Source organism: Blennius ocellaris (genome assembly GCF_963422515.1).
Source record: "Blennius ocellaris genome assembly, chromosome: 23".
In the NCBI taxonomy this organism is placed as follows: Eukaryota; Metazoa; Chordata; class Actinopteri; order Blenniiformes; family Blenniidae; genus Blennius; species Blennius ocellaris.
The window spans coordinates 7,352,632-7,378,673 of NC_137672.1; the positions used below are offsets into that span (position 1 = coordinate 7,352,632).

At 41.5% G+C, this 26,042-nt stretch overlaps 1 protein-coding gene across 3 annotated transcripts in view; it reads right to left on the minus strand.

Annotated features, from left to right (window-relative positions):
* Positions 1–1,488: 1,488 nt before the first annotated feature.
* Positions 1,489–26,042, minus strand: part of LOC308146971 (RAS guanyl-releasing protein 2-like) — a 35,393-nt gene continuing 10,839 nt past the window's right edge. The window contains exons 9-16 of one of the 3 annotated variants that reach the window (XM_080519000.1): positions 21,364–21,438; positions 21,146–21,265; positions 19,781–19,896; positions 19,536–19,677; positions 11,847–11,883; positions 6,155–6,313; positions 4,344–4,406; positions 1,489–2,804 (exon numbers count right to left, since the gene is read on the minus strand). In XM_080519000.1, the coding sequence (XP_080375126.1) occupies positions 4,348–4,406; positions 6,155–6,313; positions 11,847–11,883; positions 19,536–19,677; positions 19,781–19,896; positions 21,146–21,265; positions 21,364–21,438 (708 nt within the window). In that variant the 3' untranslated portion in view covers positions 1,489–2,804; positions 4,344–4,347. Of the gene's footprint in view, positions 2,805–4,343; positions 4,407–6,154; positions 6,314–6,546; positions 11,778–11,846; positions 11,884–19,535; positions 19,678–19,780; positions 19,897–21,145; positions 21,269–21,363; positions 21,439–26,042 lie in introns of those variants that run through there. The other 2 variants (XM_080518999.1, XM_080519001.1) reach the window with 2 other exon arrangements.

Consider the following 26,042-nt stretch of genomic DNA (forward strand, 5'->3'; position numbering starts at 1 on the left):
GTTTGTAGCATGTTGCTTGGTTGCTTGTAGCATTACGTTGTTTGTAGCATGTTGCTTGGTTGCTTGTAGCATTCGGTTGGTTGGTTTGTTGGTTGCTCGTACCATTATGGTGCTTGGTTGCTTGTAGCTTTAGGTTGGTTGCTTGGTTGCTTGCTTGTAGCATTACGTTGCTCGTACCATTATGGTGCTTGTAGCAACTTGGCTGGTTGGTCGGTCGGTCGGTCGCATAAACGTTATCCAACCAAATGGCTCAAAGGTCCCCCACCTTTGATTGAAATAATCAGTAACGCTTGTAGTAGTTGTGCCGACTTTTGACGCCCGAGACACGTTTTTTTTTTTCTGTTTGCCGTCTCCACAACAGTGAAAGGACCTTATTTTTGCGCGAGCGAGGTCTATAGGCCGAGTTCTGAACACGTCACCCCTGCAGTCCATCAGACCATTGTTAACCGACACGGTCTCACATGAGAGCGTTTAGTGGTATCACAGCTCTGGAGGAGATATGAGCCGACTCAAAAGGCTGGCTATAACCAGATCAATGTCCTCCCATTGAGCGGGAGAGTACAGTGGGGGCCGGGGCAATCAGAGACCTAGACTGACTTCATCTCTGAAAGTAATTAGATGTGGCATCGACTCCGAGGCTCATTCAGGCCTGGTTATTAATGCCTGTAATAGACAGGCAGAGGGCAGCGGATCATGGTCGCGCAGAGGGTAGCGAGCGAGTCTCCTTCCTTGACTGGCCGTGGCTCAAATAGTTTTTAATTTTCTCAGACTGCTGGGAAAATAGTGTGGAGGGAAAAAAAAAAAAAATGGTTGCATCAGTGTTTTAATGTGCTACAGGCTATACAAGCTCTATTAAAACGGGCTATTTTGTATTAAATGCAGGGAAAATGTTCGGCTATTAAGCAGCTCTGCAGTCGGTGTCAACTAAATCCTCACGCACCTCCTTTACTCTCACGCGTCTTTGCCTCATGTTTAATTCAGCTCGGCCACTATATTGTATTTTCAATTTTGCGGACTTGCACGGGAGAGCAACATTTTCCAAAGATGTAAAAAGCAACTAAGACGTCAAAAGATATTTTAGTGCCAAAGCAGCTGCAGTTCCTCATTTGGGAATGGGAATAAATAGGATTAGATGTATTTCCGAAAACTTTGTACACTGTGGTCGGATTTCCACAAGACTTTAATTGACACTTTATTGTTTCAAGAAGAAAAAAATCAGGTTGTTTCAAACAAAAGACTAAAAAGTAATTCAGTTGTGTACAATTAGTTTTGGCGCCAAATCAAGCAAATACCTTCTAACTAACAAAAAATAATGAATAAACTTCGGGGGACTTCATGTACTAATATATAATAACTATATAATGTTAACTTTGATCTATTGGTGGCAATAATTAGGCAACAGGATCGGATGTTTTGGTGTTTTTGCACATTTCTGTACATTTTAAAGGCAGGAGGAAAAAAAGACAAAACCCACATGTGCGTTTCCAGTTTCATTCTTATTAAACACAGAGATGTTCAACACAAACACGTTAATACGATGTCCGCTGCTTTTAATACTGAGGAATCAACCCGGGATTAGACTTGCGATGAATAGCATGACTTTGACCCGGATTAACGACAAGAAGAAAACGTCCTTCGGCAAGGCAGGGCGTGGCGACACGGAGGACGGGCCCACGTCTACGCAGCCGTTTGTACAGGAAACAGAAGAATGATATCTATATAAATACGAGCAACGTGAGGCGTCTCGTTCGATGACAAACCCGCGGTTATTAATATGGCACTCAAACATCTGAATTCATGTCTCCACAGGCACAGAGAAACATTTCCTGTCTCTAAATTAATTGTAATTGGGCGTGCTACATCAAGAGAGTTAAAAAAGTAAAAAAAAAAAAAAAAAGAATTAAGGAAGGAAGCATGCAGATTTAAAAAAAAAAAAACAAGTTGCATTAAAACAGATTCTCGGGATGTTTTGTTGAGCTGCTGTCACATAAAAAAGCCTCATTTTCTTTGATTATTTGTTTTGTTTGTTTGTTTGTTTGTTTGTTTTTTTCCTCTACATTCACAGTCACTGCAAGAGGTTGGGTCATCTATCAGTCCTGTACATTGAGAACTACACCACAGCAACGCACTGATATCCAGATACACGTGACAAAAATATACCATTGTTTAAAGTCCGGTGCAGCTTTTTTATTTTATTTTATTTTTTCCCTCTTGTTTTTTTTTTTTCTTAACTAAACGGCTGCTTTTCTCATCACACATCAATAAAGATCATCACAAATTAACAATTCTTTTTTTTTTTTTTTTTTCAATCCGACGAAAAAATTGGTCCCATCATTGGTCAGCTGGAATGGATTTGGAGAAACAAGATGGAAAACAGAAGCAGGGGAACTCAAACTGCTTGACATTCTTCTGTGTTTCAGAGAAAGAAATATAAAAATGCAAAAAACAAAAAAACAAAAGAAACTGTCATGCCAATCACTCACAGTCTGCTCAAACTACAAACTGTAACATTCCACCAAGAAAATACAATTTCATGGATTTTTCTTTTTTTTTTTTTCAAAATACACCGTAAGATTTTACATTTAACACTTGAATGCTTTGAGAGGACGGGTGCAGCTGCAGTGTGTGTCCACTGGGTGGCAGTGTGTAGGTGTTCAGTGGTCTCTCTCTCTCTCTCTCTCTCTCCTCAGTGAAAGAGAAGACATGTGGCTCTCCTCTCTCGCTCTCTCTCTCTCTTTCTCTCGCTCTCTCTCTCCAGACCGACGCTCATTTGGCTCCTCGTGCACAAAACTGGAGGAGAGACTCTGAAGAAGAGAAGGAAAGATGGCGACTGTCAATAGTTCAACTTCAACATTTTCTGCAATCAGTCTGATAAAGTAACAAATATATAACTAAATTTATAAATAAATACCTGGAAAGAACCTATTATTTACGTTTTGCATACTGCAAAATATTATTATTTTCTGTTATTGTTTACCATTTTATCAATGTGCTTCTTCTTATTTATTTATCTTATTGTAGTTTTTTTTTTTTTTGTTATCTGGACTTGTTATTTCTCAGTTTTAGGCTCAATTATGCATTTTTTTTCCAGATAAAGTCGATGTTCAAGCTGTTTCAGCAACACTAAAGACATGTGTCCAAAGTCCACATTTACATTTTAAAGACAAATGTATATTAATTCAATTCTTTTCTGCACTGTATCTGTTTTAAATGTCTGTTGCCTCCACGGGTTTAATAGCTTAGTGGCTGGACTGTTCTGCTGTGATGCTTGTATTATTGTAATTAGTCAGATTTCCTCATTAATCTCAGGCAGTAAAAGATATCAAGAGAAAAAACAAACAAATAGAATAAGGCCTGAATGTCCCTTTCATCCTTATCTGCTAATTTCTTCCACAACACTGATGAGTTTAAGTCCTGCAGGCCTCTATAATACATGTCGTATTAAAACTGTGATTCCAGGTTGTAAAAGGCACTGATGTTTTTTCAGAGGATCACAAGGCAGAAAAGGCTGTTACATTAAAACACTTCAGGGTTTTTCTTGTGCAGCTCCACTTCTTATGGTACTCATATTTTTTATTTTGATCATTTTCTAAGGAATAAATCAGTAGTTTGGGAAATATTGCCTCGTGACTGAAGTCCTCAATGGGGAAATGACTAATCTTAGTCACGGGACCATATTGATACACTTAATGGCCCCTAAATTAAATCTCAGTGGTTTATTTATTAAAGCATTTGCAATTAAAAGGCAATATCTCAACAAAATGTGATGCATTAGCTGCTTGCACTCATTATTCTGACACAATATTCACTCCACAATGAACTATACATTGAGAGCCGTTCTGAATTTTTGCATTAAACTCTGTTTAAAGGCACATTTTGTGGTTTTCAATAATAACAATAAATATAAGAGGAAGGGGAGCTGCAGCATCATTTCAAGCATTTTTAGTGTTGTAATACCACTTTGTGCCGCAAGATGGTGTATTGAGTCCTCAAGAGAGGAAAAGACAATGGAAACATTTGGAAATCAATAAAATCTAAGCTGCCAGAAGACCAGCAGGGAAGACTGAGGGTGTGTCCTAATAGTCCGTCCTATTTCCTTTCCCATCCACCTTTCCTTAACCCCGTGATGTCAGAGGAAAGAGGGACGTCAGTACGACTCACTACTGCCACCCAGTGCACAGTCAGGGCAAAAGTTAGAGTTGAGTCTGTATTTTTTTTTCCATGTTATGTTCAGAAAACCTTCTGGGGGAAAACAGGCGGTTAAATCTGGGATATTAGTCAAAACAAACAAACAAACAAACCAAACACCGTCACTAATGTGAGCAAGCCTGCACGTCTCTCACCTGGTTATAGATGGACATCGAATACCCCTTCCTCCACCGACTCGATGTCTTCCTCGGCGATGACTGACGGCCGCAGAGAGACAAAGAGAGCAGGTCGGTCAATCACATGAAAAATGTTTGCAACCTTCAGCGCCCGTCTCGCCCACTGATCCGGCAGGTTCACGTGAAACGGAGCCAGGCGGGACGGCACTTTGGCTAATGTTGGATGAAAACACGTCCTCGGTGAGTCGCCGGCCTCTCCGCCGCCGCCGCCCAATTACATTTCCATTGCAAATGACTCTCTATTGTCGGAGGCGCTCTCTCCAAATGTCAGCGCTGCAGGAGTCTGGGGGGAGACCGAGGCGGCCTTCGGACCGTGGAGGCATTTGCAGCGCCAAGGCGCCCGTGGGAAGAACGCAATTATTCACACTTCAACGTGCGAGAAAAAAAAAAATCTAGCTTTTAAAAAGTTTCCAAACTAGTTTGAGTGGCCGAATACCTGCAGAGTCAGCAAGCAGGGAAGACAGAAAGTGGCTTTGTTGTGATATTACCGTTCCAAATGAAAGTTGCTGGCGTTTTATGAGTGAATTTACAATATTGCTTTTTCCTCGGCAGCTCTGTTGTCAGTTTATACAGACTGTAGTTTGTACAGCAGTGAAATTCGAGGCCTGTGCAGATATAAAACAGTAACCGGCAACCAGGATGCTACTTTACATATTAATCACGTGTACCAGGATAAGAATAGTCAGATTTCTCTGTGCTGCATGTAGACGTGCCAAGTACAATTTAGGTGATAAGACCCAAAACAACACGTGTGTTTATGTTGGATTTTACAGAATTTACTTTAGCTCCTAAGGCTACTTTCTAAAGTAGCAAGTGTGTAATCTCATTATTTATAATATTGACAATAAAATAGAATTTTATTGGTCCTTTACAGGAAGTTGCTCAGGTTCACCCCCCCACAGACACCAACACTCATTAATAAACAATTATATAAAATACCAGATAATATTTTACACCAATGCGTGTCAAACTGATTTTAGTTCAGAAATCACACAAAAAAGAGCCATGGTAACCTTTAAATTTTAAATTCAACGTTTTTCTTTGTTGTTGTTGTGGAGTATACGTGGTGAAAATGTCTATATTTTCACACAACCCAAACAATTACAAACAAAAAATGACTACAATCTCAAAATGAAGCCAATTTTAATGAAAAATTGTGGTGCAAATATTTTTAAAAAACTAAAAAACTTCTCTTATAGCTGTTGGAGTATTGCCCCCTCATCGCATTATGATTGACACCCCTGTTTAATGCAATAAAATGTTAAATCACTGCTATAAAGGAAAGGAAAGTAACTAGTAACTTCAATCAAGTAAGACCCTCATCACGAGAAATTATTTTTTTTTTTTTTCAATTACCGTATTTTCCAAACTATAAGTGACACTTTGTATTAATTTTTTGGCTAATAAAATGCTACACAGTGAGTTTTAAACCCAAAATGAACAAATATGCAGGAAAAAGGAGAAACGGGGCAGCAGGAAGGGTTCAGAAACACGTGTTTAACAAAAAAGTGACATGTCTGTAATCAACTTGTCAAAGAAACAACAAAAAAGGAGTAAATGCTCATATATGGTTACTTTCCCCAGAAAGATTTAAACAGGTGATCAGAAAGATCAAGAAATAATTGCAAATTGTTGTTGATTGTTTTGACAGATGCGACTTATAGTCCAGACAATATGGTATTTTAAACTTTTTTCACGTTTTCAGCGCATGGGTGTGGCTCTAATCTCTCCGGGGAAAGTATTTTTTTAACGACACGCTGTGTTCTCACCCGTGTTCTGCAGGCTGGGTGGGGTGTTGGCGGGCGGCGGGAAGCTGTAGGACCGCGCCTGCAGGGCCGGCGGCGTCTCGTGGCTGATGCTCTTGGTCCTCTTGCGGCACTCCACGGCCAGGCGGCTCCGGCAGGCCTTGTGGCAGTTGACCCCGCAGGCTGCGTCCCGGGAGGCGGCCATGCGGAGGGAGAAGGACGACGGCAGGGAGAGGTGGCGGGAGAGGAGGAGGGGACGGCGGCGGAGGGACGGGAGGGAGAACCGGCGAGAGAGGAGGCGGGACGGGGGGGAAGGGGAGGAGGGGGGGGAGAGCGGGTCAGACAGAGGGGCAAACAGGAACATGGGGGCGAACGGGAGCGCCAGCGGCGACAGAAACTTGCTTTGACACGCCATGCAGACACAGGCGCACTGGCACACACACACGGTGAGGCCCAGGGCGCCCGACAACAACTCTGTGAGCTGGGGGGGGTCTGAGAGGGACCCGGGGGGGGTGGCGGGGGGCAGGGCGTCATCCAGCAAGGCAGCGAGAAAACACAGGACATTTACACCAGTCTGTCCAGGAAGGGGGGGGGGGGGGCAGCCAGTCGAGTCTTTGCCGAGAGTTTGAAACGGGAAAAATGTTTGTCGCAACACCGCGACAAAATGAAAACGCAAAAATGATGCTTTTTCTAACCCGAATGAGTGAAAACGAGATATTTTGCAAGTGCTTCACCCCCGTTGCACGTGAAAAAAATGTGATAAACTCTGTCAGAACACGTATAAAATACATCCAAATAGATGTTGATTTTAAAAGACACAGTAAGTCTGCTGAAGTCCTATTTTGCGTTTGCTTTAAGATGCAACGAGACGTATTTCTGGCAATTTTGGGAAAGGCGGTGTTGGATACTTGCAGATTTCACAAACCATTTGCGATTTCAATCAATATGCAGGCAAAACCCAACCGGCCTGTTAAAGGTCACACACAGTGGACAAGAGCTTAGATAAAGCCCCAAAAACATTTCTTAAATGAAAGAATAAAACATATCCATTTTACAGTTGAGTCCCTGAAGGAGACATCTGAGCTCTGGAGATTAAAGCACAGACTATATAATGTGTAATACACCTGTAAAAGCACTTTTTATCTAGATATAGTAAAATATCTGTCATCAGTTTATTTACGTTGGCTTTTTTTTTCTCTTCAAGGATGGAAATCCCTCTTTAGCAACACCTTGTTAGTTAAAATGATCAATTTGCTCCTCGTCTGATCTTTAAATGGGCTGTTGTGATCAATGAAACTCTGCTCAGGCTCAGTTGCTATTATTGACCCCCTTGATTGTAGCTGATGACCCTCTCACCTTATATTTTGCATTTAATATTTGGTCACTGTGCTTATGAAGTGTTTATCATTGAATTGAACTCAAATTAATGCTAAATAAATATTTAAACTCTTTGTTTGTGGAGGTTAATGACGGTTTTGACGTGAGGTTAAAGCGATCCGACTGTCACGTCGATGTAAAGTAAGATGAATATATGGCTTTTTATAGCTCAGTCTTATTAGACCGTCAGGTCAAGCTGAAAGTGATGAATGACTCTTTGAACGTCTTTGTGAACCTGCAAACTGTCAGGGTGTAGGGTGAGGTCCCCTTTAAGAGTGGGCGGGCCATAGGTCTGGGCTGTCAGCACCTCACCTGTGGCCACTTCTTGTAATCACCCTGCCCTATATATGTCCTGTCTGTGTGTTTGTTCAGTGTTGGTTTGTTTGTTATCGATGTCCTGTCCGTCCGGTCCAGTGTTAGTCGTCCATGTCTCGTCCGGTCTGTCCAGGGCGTTGGAGTCAAGTCTGCTGTGCTCCTCACGTCAAGGAGCAACCTGTGAATCATCGGTCTGTGCTGTCATTATAATAAAAGACTTGATTGAACCCAGCCTGCCTCCAGAGTCCTGCACTTGGGTCCTGTCCGTATCCGTGACACAAACTGGGTCAAAGTGACTCAGACACTTAGAAAATGAGTGAAAAAGGAGTTGTTGTTTCTTTTTTTTTCTTTTTTTTTAAAGGGTAATATAGTGCATTTTAAAATACCTCGAGATGATTTGTGTTGTTTGGAAAAGAGCGAATAAAAAAAACACTTAAATCAAAAAAATATAATAAATGCATGAGGAATCTTATTGCGTTCAGCTCGACAAGCAGACTTTCACCAACATCCTTGAGAAAAGTTGCCTCGGGTTTTTAGTAGTTAATAATAAATGAGGGAATTAGCGGCAGTAAACTGTTCTCTCTATGGGTGTTAATACTTGTTGACAGAAAATGTTGATTATAATTAAAACTAACTCAGAAACAAAGAGTACTTTGGGATTAATGTGTTTTTAAATGTGTAATGCTTCAATATGTGCTGAATGTTAAGTTGGTCCAGGAGGAACAGCACAAATATAGAAGCCAGAGAAGAAATATGTGACTTTTGCAGCTGTTGGATTGATTAATTTAATGATCTTGCTTCGTGTTGTAAATCCCTTGTGGCTGTGGCTTTTGCAGTTGTGGGTTTTATTGTGTTAATGTTGCGTGTTTTTATGTTTTGGCTGTTACTTTAGCATCTGTGGCGTTTTGTAGTCGCGTCCTGGCCTTTTCTTTTTGTGGGCTTTTGCACTATGTTGTGGCTTTTATATTATATTGTTGCGTTTGCCTTGTGTTGCAGCTTTGGCTGTGTGGTGTAGCTTTTGTGTTTTTGCTTTTGTATTATATTGTGGATTTTATATTATTTTGCAACTTTGATAATATGTTGTGGCTTTTGTATTATATTGTTGCTTTTGTATCATATTATTGCTTTTGTATTATATTGTTGCTTTTGTATTATATTGTTGCTTTTGTATTATATTGTTGCTTTTGTATTATATTGTTGCTTTTGCCTTGTGTTGCAGCTTCGGCCTTGATGGTGTAGCTTTTGTGTTCATGTTTTTGCTTTTGTATTATATTGCAGCTTTTGCATTATAAAGTGGATTTTGTATTATTTTGCAACTTTGATAATATGTTGTGGCTTTTGTATTATAATTTGGCTTTTGTATTATATTGTAGCTTCTAGCTGTATTAGTTTCCATAATTGTAGAGTTTTGTATCTATGCTGTGACTAATGTCCTTGTGTTGCTTCGTATTTGTGTAGCCTCTTTTGCATTTGTGTTCCGGGCTCTTGCACCGTGGTGCCCCTTTCTATGCCAGCTGTACTGTACAACTATTGTCCAATTGGCTGGAGCCTCAAGGTTCACAAACAGATATGAGAGCGACATAAATCCATCTCGAAGATACAAAAGAAGAAGTTGAACTTCTGGACAAAAAAAAAAAATCAAAATCAAAATTAATGGAAAAAGACAACGGGAGAGTTTGCATGTCTCGTATTGACGACGTGAGAGTTGGAGTATCGGCGTTCTGACAGAGCTGAACCCTCTCGCACACGGACGTCTAAATATCTGATGCCCCGCGGCACACATCCAGCTGCCCACACACTTTACTGCACTGCACTGGCGCGCCGCAGTGGGTGATTCATTTCAATTATGCTCCCGCCGCTCCGTCTGCCTCCCAGCGCACGGTCAAGCAGTAGTAATGGGGATGAATGGCTGTGGGGTTCTCTCATTGACTTCCTCTACTCTCTTTAATGGAACAAGCCTCAAACAGCCAGACTTGCACACCGAACGGTGACGTGGACGTGAGAGGGGACAGGTGTGTGTGTGTGTTTTTTTAACTTGATGCCGAGAAATGCCCTATTCCCTCTGCGTGTGCCCCCGCCATTGATCCTGTCGTTAACCGCCTGGCCCTGTTTCGTCTTTTCCTAACTTGCTGACTTTCTTTCACTTTAAGGGTAAAACGTCAAAATTGGGCCGCCCGCCGCTAATTAGCAAATGACTCTGTGACAGATGCCTTTGTTCCTTTTCCCCTCACACGCGAGGCTGCGAAGGCTGCAAGTAACAACCTCAAAGGCCCAAAGGAGCATTAATTAGCCTTGTTGCCATGCAACTCCGATGTTTGATGAGAAAAGGCAGCGGTTTGGTGGACCTGAAAGCCTGAACAAATGAGGAAGCAGGAATAATGAACCTGGGAATGGGCAAAACAGGGCCGGTGACGGATGTTCCACTTGTTTAAAGGAGAGAATAAGAAGAACCTGAATGCAACCGGCGGCACTGGTGTGTTGGATTACCAAGAAATGTTTGCGAATGTCTTTTGATGGAAATTCACAGTATTTACAGTCATTCTGACAGCTTCTTTTTTCTTTCTTTTTTTTTATCTGCTAATGGTGTTGCTACTTATTTTTTTATTGTATTTTCAAGGGCTTTTGACTTTTTACTGAGAATCTATGGGAATCACTACAGTAATCATGAACATTATCCCACACAGTCACTTTTCACCCATTAAAATATATATAGTGTTTCATAATTTCCACCTCATCCCAAAGCCTCTGATTTGAAATAAGTGAACCTAAACCAAATAATAGACCTTCATGCTACGGGTTGGACAATAGCAGATTCCTCCATGTGAGAAATCAGTGAATTTCAAAATAAAGACCTGTTGAAAGGTCAGATTTATTTAATATTGGTATTTACAGATGATCGTAGGTCAATATATATTGTGAAAATCGGGCCCAGAATAGATGTCTTGTTCTAAATATAGGCCCCGTTTTGCGTTTACACAGCAAAGTTTGGAAAATGATGTTCGTTTACACGAAAACAATGTCGATTTCACGTGGCACCACTAGTGGGTACTGTTATTTGTTTTTGTCAAACTATTGACTATGGCCGTGGTGCACATGTGGAGTAGCAGCGTTTTTATTTTTAAAAAGTTGTATTTTCCTGCATTTCCATGGCGACGGAACTTTTACGAAAAATTCAACCACTGAAAATGCAGCTTTTTGGAAAAAAAAAAAAAAAAAAAGGCCTCAGTGGTTCTGAGCACCGTTTTCACATGAAGACCGAACGCCACCGTTGGCATCGTCATGCCATCAGAGCGACATATCAGGGAATGTTGGAAATCAGCAAACCAATCTCATCTTCGCAAAAATCCTCCGGAGAGGAAGAAATCGCTGGCGGTCTGACTTCGTGAGTGAGGAGCGCACGCTGATATCAGAACGACGCGTGTGTGAACGACCTGCCCTGGTTCCTGAGGGGCCGCGCTCTAATCGATCAGGACGCCGGCAGATGGGAACCCGCCCTCCATTTGCATTCCAGACCTGGCGCCATTCCCACACTTCCTCCGCCCGACATCTGGAGGGAGGCATCCGTAGTTATTTCGAGAGCGTGACGCCTGCAGATTATCGCTCCTTGCTTTACGGCCGCCGGCACGGGCCGCTGGCGGCACCTCCACGGAGGATCCGCGGCCAGCCGGGCGTGTGTTTACCGAGCTAATGACCAGGAGGTGGACTGTATGTGCATTTGTGAAACGAAGCGGCTTCTTCAAACTCTCGCTTCACTTCTGAGAGCCGGCGAGGACAAATAATTACCCGGTGTGTGTGTGCGTGTGTGTGTGCAGTGTTGCCTCAGCTGATGGAGCTCCTCCAACTGTTAGTGAACAGAGCTTTTTGGTGTAGACAGAGGCTGAAAAGAGGGCGGTCGACTGTTTGCCGTGGCTTGGATGAGACGTTTACTCAGCTCTTCTGAGCCGGAGGTGGTTATCTGGAGATGGTCGGAGTCAAAAACTCACTCTGTGAACAGTGGAGCTCTTTGAGATGGAGGTGAGCTTACCTTTACACTTGTAGCCCTGCTTGTAGAAACCCCATATCTAGGAAGAGGGAAAAAAGAGGGAAATGGAACTGATCAGTTCGAGTCGTTTTAGTTCCAGTGACACAAGAGCGCACCGTTTGAGATATGGCCCCAACAGGGGTTTTAATCTGGCCTCACAAACCTGTAAAAGATGCAAATAACACATTTAATTCTATTTTTAGCACAAGCTACTGATGGATCACACTGTTTCAATTTGAGAAAGAGACATTTCATCGTATTTTCCATCAGATTTTCAAGAAGATAGATCTTTTACTAGAATTTAATTTAAATCTTCGAAGACTTTTAGTGGTGACAACAGCTGTAAATAATGACTGGGTATCATTTTGAATACTGAAATAGGTTGTAGTTAGCATGATGGGCCACTAGTAGGAGCTGTTGATTGCTTTCACATAATGAAACCACCAGACAGATAATATACGCTATAAACATTAACGATGCAAATACACATATACATTCATATAGACAGACAACGAAGCAACGTTTTCATGTAAAGTGACCCCAAAAATAATACAAAACCTTTCATGTAGACATTTAATTCATTTTTTCTGAAGACAAGACTTCAACTTCTAACACAGTGAAAAGTCCTGTAAAGATAATTGTTTAAAATTCATAAATTGACATCATTTCATATAAACATAGGAAATTTAACATAGAGGATGAATAATGGAATCGAGTTAACATGTTTCTATAAAAAATTTAATTTGAGTGTTTTAATGTACTGAAATAAATGTGCACATCTTAAAAAGACACCTTAAGGCTGCTAAACTGACACCATAAATAATTCACGCAAGTTTATTTAATTACTTGATGCCAAATTATTCACTCTTTGTGTTGCTTTAAAACAGCATCCAAGTCTATTAAAGTCACAAAATTAGTTTATTTATCATTTAAAGCGCATTCTAATTTATATATTCACACTGAGGATAACTAATATTATAACTCGCTAAAGTCTATATGCTCTTCTTCTAATTCACTACTGTTAATTAAGCATGATCAAATTTAATAAATTATTGTTACTGTGCTTTGATTAATATACATTCCGTTCAAGACTAAATTAACTTGAAATGGTGTCTGATCGCCACAATAAAAGTTCGATCGGCGTGGATTATTTCCCATCTTGTCCATCTTGTCCGCCCACATTGCCTTTCAAAAAGGGCTGATTGTTCCAAAACATGACAGTGAAGTCTGTCTGACTCCCACTTCAACATGGAAGCACTGGATCGTTTCCAGGTTTTCTCAATAATCAACAAAGTGTCTTATTTTTTGTTGCGTTAATCAAATTGTGACCAGTACCAGTGATATGTTTGGCAGTAAAAGCAGGAGCCACGACATGTGGTCACGCTGATGTCGGCAATCCTCTCTTTTGATTGGCTGGCTGGTCTCTGGCTGACACAGCAGGGAGTTCCAGTGATGTCATTTTAAGTTTTAAAGCTTAAAGCAGTTTGAAATGATCAACATGTAAAGCGAGTGCAGGTACCTCAAAGAGCCGTCTTGCTGCCTGTGGCACGCTGAGAATTTAATGGCTTTTTGAATTTGATGGTACCTAAATCTGCTTTATTGCTTTAAAGGAAATAAAAATCAAAACCAATTTTGTTTTTACGATATTCTCCAACTTGTGTTGAAATTAAATGAATTGGCACTGATAACATAATCCTAGAGAGAGAGAGAATTCATCCAAAAATTAATGCATTGGAAAGCGGCTTGCAGTAAAAATGAAGGTATACACAATTAGCAATTTATGGGCTAAAGCACGTTGAAACACCCATTCACTTCCTGTTTTAGTACCTCACGGCGAGAAGAATGGGGGGACGGTGTGAGAGGGGAAGGGAGAGGGGGAGAAAGAGGAGGTTGACGGAGGGATGGGGATTGGGGGGGGGGGGGGGACATCAAGCGGGATGCAGCAGTGGGGGGGAACAATGACATGAAAGAGCCGGAGTGGAGATCACACACTGCACTGGCACATCTGAGGGGGCACCAAATATCCTGACCTCTTCTCACACACACACACACACACACACACACACACACACACACACACACACACACACACACACACACACACACACACACACACACACACACACACACACACACACACATCTGAACAGGACTATCATCTCCGCTCTGCCTACACTGACTGACCTTTAGTGTCTCTGTAGACTGAGAAAACACACAATGCACCAAAAAACCCAGAGCTGGAAACACATCGACTTCTTACTTTGACCATGTTTTGTTTGTTTGTTGTTTTTTTTACTTATTTATCTTTTTTGGGGGCAGCATTTGGACTGTTGCACTGTTAACGCTCAGCTTTTCACATCCCAGTGGGATGTTTGTGTTGGGTATTTACAGGTGTGTGCTTTTGAAGCAGACTGTTGGAAGTGAATGAGGGCAAACACTGGGCTGTATATAACTGACACTCCAACCCAGAGCTTATCTTGAGAGGGAGCAGGAAAATAATCCAAACAGGATGTGAGTCCCTTTACACAGTTTTTTTGCTATCCTTCACTAACTTTCGGTTGCAGACTCCTTTTGCAGCACCGACGCTCTCTAAACATCGTTTTATCCCGCAGTTGAAGATTTTGGTCAAGACGACAGAATCTATGTTTTGTCTTGAGCTGCTGGATGTAACACATCTTTCACTGAAATGAGTCACTGACTTTTTTTAAAGTCTATAATACCATAGCGGTAAAGCAGCCCTACGGCATGATGGTGCCTCCTCCGTGTTTTACACTGGGTTCCTTTCTTACATTGCCAAAGAGTTGGGAGAACATTCCCTCCGACTGGTGCTTCTCTCACTTTCTGTCCATTTCTTTAAGGTCCCGTTTACACGACGACGTTTCAAGTAAAAAAAAGACATTTCAGAAAAGTTTTGTGTTTACAAAGCAACATTATGAGTTATTGCATGGGAAAGGCAGAGATGTAGCTCGACTACGAGTTTCTATGTCCTGCCTCCTGTTTTCAGTCTTTACACATTTCTCTCATTGATATTTCAATTTCTTTCCCTTCCAGGAAGCATCTGAATGCTGAATACTAAGATGATGGACTGCAGATCTTGGCGATTGCTTTAGAGTTAGGCATTTCCAAAGCTGCAAACTCACCACCGTTCGAGCTACACAAGCACTCAAACTCCTTATCCGAGGTTTGTCTTGTCCTCGTCTTTCATCAAAACCTGTTTAAACTTGGTATATATATATATATATATATATATATTTTTTTTTTAATATAGTACATTTCTAAAAACAGATCTCATGCTTAAGCTTACAAACCTTATCTGTGGAAAAATAAAATACTGACGTGTCATCCTGTCCCAATGACAAAAAAAAAAGCGCAAGATGGTAAAATTACACTTTTACACAGTTTGGAAAGTTTCCACTTGCTGAATTCACTCGGTTCTTTTTCAGTAATGGGTTTTAAAATGAGCCAATAGACAGTTTTCCGAGGACACAGTGACATTTCAATCATTACCAGGATTGTGGGGGGAAGAAAAAAGAAAAAAAAACTAGAAAGATCTGCTGTATTGTGACTTCATCACTTTATAATGACCTCTTTTCTTCAGAGCAGGAGTGGGTAAATTGTGTGTTTTACCTATTATTCGGCATTTTAATAAATGTTAGCAGCCTGAATCTGAAGACCTGCAGAAGCTTCAGTGGATTCGTGTTCAATTATTGTTCTTTCATGAATGAAATGCGCCGCGTTCACCCCCTGCTAATGCTTTACTTCCCGACACAGGCTCTGTGTGCTTTCAGACTATTTAATGAGCCTTTCTCTTCCAGAAAAAAAGTCTGTCTTTCACTCTTATTTTTGATTCACTACACAAATGCTGGTATTTCTACTCTATCTGCGTGTAAGACGTGACACTGCAGCCAGCAGCCAATTAGGATGACTGAAAAAAAAAAGAAAAATCAATTATAGTAGCCCAGCGGTGTCTCAGACCGGCTCTAATTACCACATTTTGTCAGGCGTTCTCGCGGAAACTCTACCACCGGGCCAAGAAAGAGTTTATCATCTCTGCTAAAACACAACTCACTGGGTTTATGTGTGAGCTATAGTACGGTCATTAGTGAGATTTAAGAGCGAGGATGGTTACAGCCCCCGGACCCCAGTCTGCATGCTACATATCTATAATTCCAAAAAGCCTGGGACGGAGCGAATTCACCACGAACAAAGAGCATGTGAACTGAAGAAACCAAATTGCTCATTGTAAAATGTTGTTTTGTTTTTAACTTGATTGTAAAAGAGATGCAAATCAGCTCCGTCTTGAGCAGAGAAGGTGCTGTTTTCATGATGAGAGGCATTTCCTCAACTGGCCCCTTGTGACTTCTCTTTGTAGATTTTTTTTTTTCAAAGATAATTTCAGTGTTGTACCCATTGGAGTCTTTTCTCAAGCTTCTCTTTTGCTGATCTTTTCCCCAGAGCGTCAAATCATCTCCTATATTGTGTTTTTTTTCTCTGTCTTGGTTTTATTAGTTGATGTAAATTGAAAATCTATTTGCCTGAACATGCGATTGAGCACTCTTTAAACAGGATCTCAGTAAATCAGGATTTTAAATGTTCTCAAGGTAGACTGCGTCAAACCAGTTCAGCACCTAGACTCTTTTACTGTGATGGAATATTCTTTGATCGACTCCTAAATGTGTTTCTTCTCACTGCAAGGCCTCATGTGTGGCTTTGGTCAGTATTATTCAAGAAGAGCATGGAGCCCCAGATTGAAATGACATCTATCGTGCAAAATACAAATGGAAACCTGAATGAGGTCAGGGAGGTAGGGTGGGGCAAGGCTGTTCGCACATTTAATAGAACATTGAGCCAAATGTCCCAGATCTCTGGGATGGGTTCCAGTGGTGCCAACAAAATCTGTCACTTCTGTATTGTTTTTGATCGAAATGTAAAAAGTTCAGTACCATTCGGGCCTTTAGGTCGCCAAGACACTCTGATAATAGCCTTGCAGAAAATGGCTCTTTCTTTGTGGGCGGCACATAAATCTGACAACGATGGAATGAAGTGCTGAATGAGGGCTGAACACTGAGCCTTGTGGGACGCCGCACGAGAGGGACACGGTGTCTCCAAGGCTGACACACACAGAGAGTTCTGGAGGGAGGACCTGAACCACTCGGCTGCTGTGCCCCTGATGCCCACCCATTGTTCCAGACACAAGATTAAACTGTTCTCGTTCACCGTGCTAAAAGCAGCGGTTACGTCTAAGAGTAGAACGAACACAATCACCAGAGTCAGTGACTAATTATCCACGCTATACAACATCAATTGGAAGTTCACAATCTTCCTGCTCCGAGGTTGTCTGAATTAGATTTCCACATATTTAAGAGTCGGTGCATTCGCCCGAATCTGCCGCCTCGCTTAGAGGTGATCTCGCTCCAGAAATAGATGATAATCCAATTTAAATCCTAATCTTGATTTGTTGCACGACTTATTTATCTTTGCTGTCTGTGTGACAGAATAATGAACTCTTCCTTATACTTACTTTGGGGTGACTTTGCCTCGAAAATATTGATTCTGAAGCTCATTTAAGTTGCTAACCTGTTTGGCATCGACCTGATTAGCTGTCCTATACTTTCCATTAGCTCTGTGTTTTACCATTGAGGAGCCTTGGAAGGTGTCGAATTTAAAATGCTCATATTAAAGTTTATTTTATTTAATTCTCATTCTTTTAGTTTCACCTAAATATACATTTAAAAACATGTTACATTCGCCTTATTTTGACATTTCATGCAGCATCCCAACTTGGCTTGAATTGAGATCCTATATATTCACCAGACAAATCCTGCAAAGCACAGTCATTAATAAAGTTGCCCAATATACTGCGACTGTGTTGCTATTGTCATATTAGCATACTGGTCCACTCATATCACGCTACACACATCGATTGAAGTATTTTAGCGTGCAGAAGAATAGTAGGTCTGCAAAAAAAACAAAAGAGTATGTGACTTGCTATTGATTAGAAAATTGACAATTTTAAACATCAAGTGCAATCTCAATGTATTTCTCGCTTTATTTTTATATGTAATGTCTACAGAGAGAGCCTGTAGGTACAAATACTGTGTAAAGTTCTCTAATTGACAGTTTTGCAGCAAAATGAAGTCTTGACAACGAGCTTGGAATCGCCTGGCCTCGTATTCTGCCCTGCACATTTCCACAAACTGGAAATACTTGCTTGCAGTATGTTAGGGGAAAAAAAAAAAAAAAGGAGCTTCCAGATAAAGTCACGCTGCATCCTCCAAACATGCAAAACATTTAGCAAAGCTCACCGAGGCTAAATGTGATGAACTTGAGGTGAGTAACCATTGTGGATTACCGAAGAGGTTTACAAGGAAAACATTGTTTTTTTCCACAGAAGCCAGACGTAAAAGTACAAAGCAGGCGGGCGAGGAAGTGCCTGGCTTTTCTAACCTCAACCACACATACATACAGATATATAGATATATTCCCAAACCTCACCTTTCCCTGCTGCTTCTCCATCGAGCCGGTTGTAAATCCCAGTTTCTCCCGGAGGACATGACTATGTTAATAAAAGCCCATACAAATAATCTGCGCTGTGTGCCTCTTCTGAGCAGTGTGTAGGTTGTACGGAGTGCAGAAGAACAAACGGGGCGTCCGGGTCGATACACGAGCTCCCTTCCTGTTCTCATTACCGCTGACTCGCTGTCTGAATAACACAAGAGCTGCTTTTCCACACTTTTGGGAATGCTGAGGCCCACACACACACACACACACACACACACACACAGTCGAACAGATGCAACTGTTATCATCTTGCCCAATTACCTTCCTCCCCTATTTCCCAGAATGCACCTTGAGTGTCTGTAGCTGGCAGTAATTGGCGTCGCCCTGACCTGACAGGAGGAGCCTGGGAGAAATGCGCCGTCACGCGCCGCCGACACACACATTAAAGTGTAAATATTCTGTGGCAGCAGGTGAATGTGTGGGATGAACACAGAACTCACCCCGTGGCCCTCGATCGATACATAAAGAGAATCAATGCATCTGATAGCAAGTCAAGAAAAAGATCAGTATTTGGTTAAGAAGCGTTTATATATCGTGCAGCGAATCATTCACTCATACTAGCCAAGTGCTAAACTTCCACGAGCGCAGTGGGACAGTAATAGACAGACGGAGTGCTTTCAAAAAGTTGTCTTTTACCCCGTTTCCATGGAGACAAGGTCAGAGCAAGGAAAATGTGTTGTTTTTACTTGAACACATAACTGAATAAACGGGCCCTTACCATTTGTTAGTATATTATTCATTTAAAATGCAACATGCATCATTTTCACATTCTCAATAACATGTTCTTTTTAATATACATTTATTAATAATGTCCAACGACATTAATGCCTTGCAAAAGAAGCCTCACTGAGTATAGTTTGGGATTATTAATAGACTTTCAGACCTCGAGATGATAAATAGTTTTTCTTTTTCTTTGTTTGATCTTGTGAGTTATTCACTGAGTTTGAGATACAAGGGATACAACCAACTGTAACGATATCCCCCAACCAAGCATACTGATTATTAAAAATGCTTTAATTTCACTATTTTATGTCATTTTAGAATCAGCTCAGATTAAAAAAAAAACCTTCAAATGACATAGAATCCCCCCCAAAGACGACGTTCACATGTGAGTGGTGGGCGTGAACTCACAAAGCCGGCGCAGTGCTCGCAGAATGTGGGCTTCACGTAGGTGGCCTCAGTGAAAGTGTGGATGAAGCCCATCTTGCAGTTGAGCAGAGAGCTGGCTTGTATAAAGTAGTCGATCATCTCCTCTCTGCTGATCTGCCCGTCTCTGTGGGTAAAAAAGAAAAAACAAAAAGACGAAGGTGAGCTGTTCCGTCGGAGACAGACCGTGGCCGGGCTGGGTGTGTGAGCGATCAATAAAATCTGCTCACTGGTTCTTGTCCAGTTCTCCAAACTTGCTGAGGTAAGGGAAGTTGTTCCGGATCGCCTCGAACTCGTCCCTGGAGATGTGACCGTCACCATCCGTGTCGAAGTTCTTGAAAACTGACTGCGGGCAAAGAAAGATTGACAAACTCAAAGAAAAGTGTGACCTATTGCAGCAAAACAACAATTCCTATGTCGATCCATTACATATAGGACGGCACTGCCCAACTGCTTTTACTCATTACTACATTTACAAGAAAGGTTCTGTCATAGAACTCACTGGACTGCAAGTTAGGAAACAAAACCACAACTTTCTCCAGAAAGACTGAATTTGAAGCAACTTTCAATATCAAAGTGTTGAAAAGTCAAGTGACGTAGTAAAATAAATTAAAAACCCCAAAAATCCAATGTTCTCCGTGACCCCATTTACATGATGTAAAGTGTAAAAGTTTTATCTGCTTTGTGCTTCAATTATGTAAACAAACAATGGAAGATTTTCATGAAACATAAGACGAAGTAAAAAAACATGATTGAAATAAATAAAAGAAAGAAAATTATGTCCGTTTACGTGCAGCAACTGCAGAAATACTGAAAACAATGTGGAGATGTATGACAGGCCATGAGTGTGATTGGGAATATAACTGATATGTGCCTGTTCTATTTTTTTGTGTACACTTTGTCTTATCATTCTGAGTAGATACAGTTCCTTAGTTAGCCTTGAGGCTAACACACAAAGACACACACACACACACACACACACACACACACACACACACACACACACACACACACACACACACACACACACACACACACACACACACACACACACACACACACACACACACACACACACACACACAGTCACCCCACATATTTACAGGTTTCGCTTCCTAAACCGCACATTCATATGTTGACCTGGGCTTCGCTACAGTTCAAGGTCTTTTATTATGTTCAGATTTGATTGAAATGTTAGAAAACCCGTTTCCCAAATGAAAGTCCCTCCCTATAACACACAGGCTCAATGAAAACAGAACCAATCTAAGCTTCATAAAGCTGAATCCACGGCAGAGGTGTCGTGTTGGATTCCCTCATATTGACGGATAGACCTCATAAAGTGTGCGTCACGTCTTGGCCGTTGGATTGACAGCCACATATTGTTCGCATTTTCTCATGGGTCAGGAACGGATTTAAGGTTTAATAAAGTTTTAATCCCTTGTGAGACATCTAATTCTTTCGTTTGAGAAAAAGCGTGGAAATAAAACCTCCAAAAAGGTGGCAGGGTTGGTTTTTCAATGAAATAAATGAATTCATGACAATGGCGAATGGTTGAGGAGGTCTTTCCGGTGACACACGGCCGTCAGAAGACGAACCTCGACCATCTTCTCGATGTGCTTCTTGATGATTGTCGGGTCGGCGTTGGGCTTCACGGACACGGCCCACTCATCGATCATGGTGGGCTTGGGGTCGGGCGCGGGGGCGGGGCTGGAGTTCTGCTGCAGCGAGGGAGGAAACCACACAAACGTGACTCGGGAGAGAACGGTGGAGCGGGGGTCAAAGGTCGGATCGCAGGAGGGACATCTCCTCTCACCGCCGGCTTGCGCGGCTCTCGCTGGAGAGACATCTGGTAGATCTCCTCCTCTGTGTGGTACTGGTCCAGAGAAACCTGCGAGATGTGGAGAACCGCCACATTGTATGAGTCTCTGCATAGAGCCAATGCAGACAAATCAAGTATTGCTAGTTGTTTACGCGCAAACTCCCGTTTGTTATGTCCCCCTGGGTAGGAGAACCGAGACATAACACGATTCGGGCTCATCGCTCTCCCCACTCCCAAGAAGGCCAGCCGCACCGGTCTTAAATAACAAAGTCAGCAGTTTCCTTGGCTTCAGAACTGAGCGGTGCCCAAAAACAATAAACAAACAATAAATTACACTTGTGGGCCTTGAAATTCCTTTAAAAAAAAAAAAAAGACAATTCACTAAACTAAATCCTTGACAATGACAAAAACTGCTGACAGAGCACTATGTGCAGCGCTGAAAGAAACAACTAATTAACACTAAATGCCTCAATCCTCTGTTTAATTCAGTTGTCGTCACACTAACTTGCTTTCCGCAGGTATTTGCACACGAGAACACACACAACAGACGCACCACCTGCACACTGGCTCCGCTGGCGGTGGAGAGGTGAAAGGGAGCCGAGAGCTTCTGGCAGCTGATTGTTTAAAAAAAAAAAAAAACTCTGATATGCATAGAGCCAATCCTCGGCTGCCGTGTGCCAGCTCAATCAGCGCCCACCACTTGCTTTGTCAATCAATCACACACCAACACACACACACACACACATTCAAACCCTGGTCACATTAGAATGCAACGAAACCTTCTAAAAGGATTGTTGGCCGCCATCTCTGACTGCCTGTGCCGTTTCTTGTAACATTTAACAGTCGTCAAATGCAAAAAATGACTCTTTGTCCTCATAAAATGTTAGTAACCGGCTTTGAGCCAAAACTCTAAAGGATGAATGTCAACAGCATCAATTTCAACGACACACCCTGTGCAGGGAAAGTGTTTTTGTCCCCATGGCAACCGGTATATTTCGGTCAGGTAATAAGGCTGCAGGACAACAAACAACATGTTTCGGCCCAGAATTGACGGGAAGAGGTTAGAATACATAAACTGCTGTTTACGAGATCAAAATGAAGAGATTTACAATGACTTGGAACGTCTTATTGTCTAAAAACATCCTGAGCTACAGAGCTTAGAGATGGAGTCAGTGTGGGGACACTTACAGGCTTTTGCCTTCAATTGCCAGGACAGTCTCATCATACGTAAAATGTAATTCAATGGAAAGTGTCCCAACTCAACAGTGTAAAATAACACATGTAATTTTTCTTAGTCATAGTTTAGAAATATTTTTTCAAAGTTTGACAGCCAAGAGGCCATATTATATGTGTATGATCCATAAAAAAAAAAACTACATTTGTTTTTCATAATATGTCCCCTTTAAAGATGGGTGGATAAATTGCACTAAAACTATTCCAATGCTGATCTTATAAGAGAAACATAAATGGATGAAGCTGCTCAGATGATACTTCCAAAGACATTCCAATTGGAGAGACACACACAGGTAGTGAGTGACCTTTAATGAAAAGCATGAGTGCACGATATACAAAGATTGGCCATGTCACTAGAGCCACTGACAGATGAAGAAATGAACTCGTTATCATAGCACCTGTACTACGTGTTGGTGATATATAGCAGACATCAAGAGAACATGTTGGATGTGTTGGACAGGAGACAAAAATGAAGTCCAAGAAGAAGTAAAACGGCATAAAGAGTCTTGTTCATGTTTGTTGAGGCCCCACCTTGCTACTTCTCAGGATTTACTGTTAACATCCATGTGTTAGATACCACAGCACACCTTTAGAGGTCCAGTGGCGTCCTGAACGGGTCAAGCTCTGTTAGGAACCTGCATTCTACCAGTTGTCATACCAGAGCAGACTGGTGGGATTTCTATATGTTATCGCGAGCCTGCTTATTACATGTGGCTCATCGCCCCTTTGTTTTAGACTTGGGCCTTGTTTACGCAACATTTTCAAGTGACAACGGAAAACTTTCATTGCATTTTGTGGGCAGGAGCTACTGAAATCACAACTTTTTTGAAAACGGCTTCCAAGATGGAACTTGTGGAAAACGCTCTGAGTCGATGGGACGATAACAATAATGTTTACCTCCAGGTTGTCATGACTCCCAGGCCATATTCTCCTGGGGCTCGGTCGTTTAGTCGCTGGCAGTCACCGCAATAACAATCCAACTTGGTCGTCTGTCCATACGGACGTCTGTCCACTCGCCGTTGTTAACGGTGATCACACAAGTGTGTATAGTTTCATTGCAAATGCAGCCAACAGCGCCCACTAGTGGCCCAAGAGGAAAGTTACATAATTGTATGCGTTTCTGCCATTTCGGTTTGCCGTGTAAACGTGAAACTTTTTTGGAACAAAAATGGAAATAAATATGTGTTTTCACTTGAAACGTGCTTAAATGTGCCCGACAAACAAGCAAATATCTGAAAATGACAGAGATGTTTGCTGGATGTTGATTATTTAATTTCTTAATTGGGTTCGTAAAGTAGTCAAATAAAGAGCTGGGATTGAGCACACACACAACTCCTGCAACTTAATGTGTTCTTGCACTGGAATATATGCTTTTGGACTTCATTATGTTCGCTCACCCTGAAAATTATGGATGCACCTACAACAATTTTCTAAAGGGTACTAACATTTAGCTGATACTGAGTACCAATATGAGTACTTATTAAATGTCATAAAGCCCATTTCATACGCTATACACTAGCGATATGCAAAGGTTATGCATCGCCAAGAACCACTTCCACACAACCTCAGTGTCGATGCTACACACACCTCCAATAGCCGTACAGTACGCACAGGGTCTGTCTACACACTGGCTTATGTGTACTGTGTAGTGTAGACTGTACTGTGTAGTGTACTGTGTAGTGTAGACTGTACTGTGTAGTGTAGACTGTACTGTGTACTGTACTGTGTAGCGTAGACTGAGGGACCAAGCTCGCTGTGTGCAGCACAAATGCTCCAACTTGTTTAGTGTATCAGTCATACAGTACTTTAATTATGTTTAGCATGTAGCACAGCGGGTGCGTGAGCCCGGAAACTCTTTAGCATGTAGCATGTAGCATGTAGCACGGACTCAAATCCGATACAATGAGCGGCATCGGGCTAATTCTGCCGGTCCAAATCTATCAATCAATCTATCAACTATTTTTCACCTCCTTTCCACATTTTGCCAAAACATAATTTACAGTCTTTCTTACTTTTGTCATTTCCATTCATACTAAACAATCTCTAAACCGCTGACATGGCTCATGCTCTCTTGTGTACCTGCGGGCAACGTTGCTGACTCATGACGTCAGGTCGTACTCAACAGGTTGTATTGATGAGTTTTCACAAGTACAAGTACTCCCTGCCTGATAAAGAATGCTGGTATCTGTGCATCCTTACTGAAAATGATATATTGTACAAGAATTGAGTTCATTTCTGTTGTCCTGTAGTAAGGCCATGTATGAGATTTCTACAAATTGTGTTAAATTAAGCCAAAAGAACTATTTGCATCTTAAAAATATATATATATACATATTCTAATTCCAAAGAAATTATTCAATATGTGAGAGAGTTGCCCCTTTCTGAATTATCAGCTCGTGTCCATAAAGGTCTGTCTTGAACCTAAATGTATTTCTTGAGACCACACCATCGGCTTCATTTCTGAGGTACATCATATGTTTGGTTTTTTGGTTCATTTGGGGGTTTTTTACAACTGAAGCCATTATGTTAAGCACTATGGCAACAGGTGAGAGAGCCACATTTATTTTCTCCCACCTGTTAAGACGTTGGAACCAACAGCCACAAACAATCGTCCGCCGCATCCATTGTTGGCCTGAAATTGCTTTCCTGTGAGCCATTCTCTTACGGTAATTGTGTTTCCTGTCTTTTATTGAGTTGAACAAGTAAACGCGGAAGGACAAAGGGTTTTCGTCCTTGTCTGGACGTACTGATTTTATGGTGCTTACACTATTTCAGGCCAGACGTTGACACAAAGCAACTCACCTTGTTCAAGACTGAACAATTTTAGGAGAAAAACTGATCATGATTATTGAAAAGAGAAAAAACTAGGAGAAAAAACTAGAAGTAAAACCTTCACGGTTGGATTATCTTCATCCTCTTTGCACACGCGCCTTCCTGTTTTCATTATTTTGTGGGTTTTATTGACTTTCTTTCCATCTTATGCCAGCCGAACCGGACTCAAACTAGATCAACTCCAATAAGCACAGGAATAAGATAATTGGTTATTGACTCCGTCCTGCAGACCTGCTCTGTGCCCCTTTGCTCCAAAACCCAGTCAAGTTGTCTTTGCAGAAGAGGCAAAAAAAAAAAAAAAAAAAAACTAGACAGCAGCTGCAATCTTACACCAACACCTTCACTCAGATGGAGAAATTGATCTCTTGGGATTGTTTCAACCACTCCGAAGCCTTCCTCCTCTAATTCTGGGAATTCTTATCAGTGTCTGTGCAAAAAAGTGTACACATTAAAAAAAAAAGTGAATACGTGGCCTTTCTCAGATTTCAAGCTGGAGTGCAAACAATCGGCAGTAATCCTCAGAGCAAAGAGAGACAGAAACTCACACCTACAAACGCTTCACACACACCACCTCTCGTCAAATGTATGATTTGAGTCCAATCCAAGTT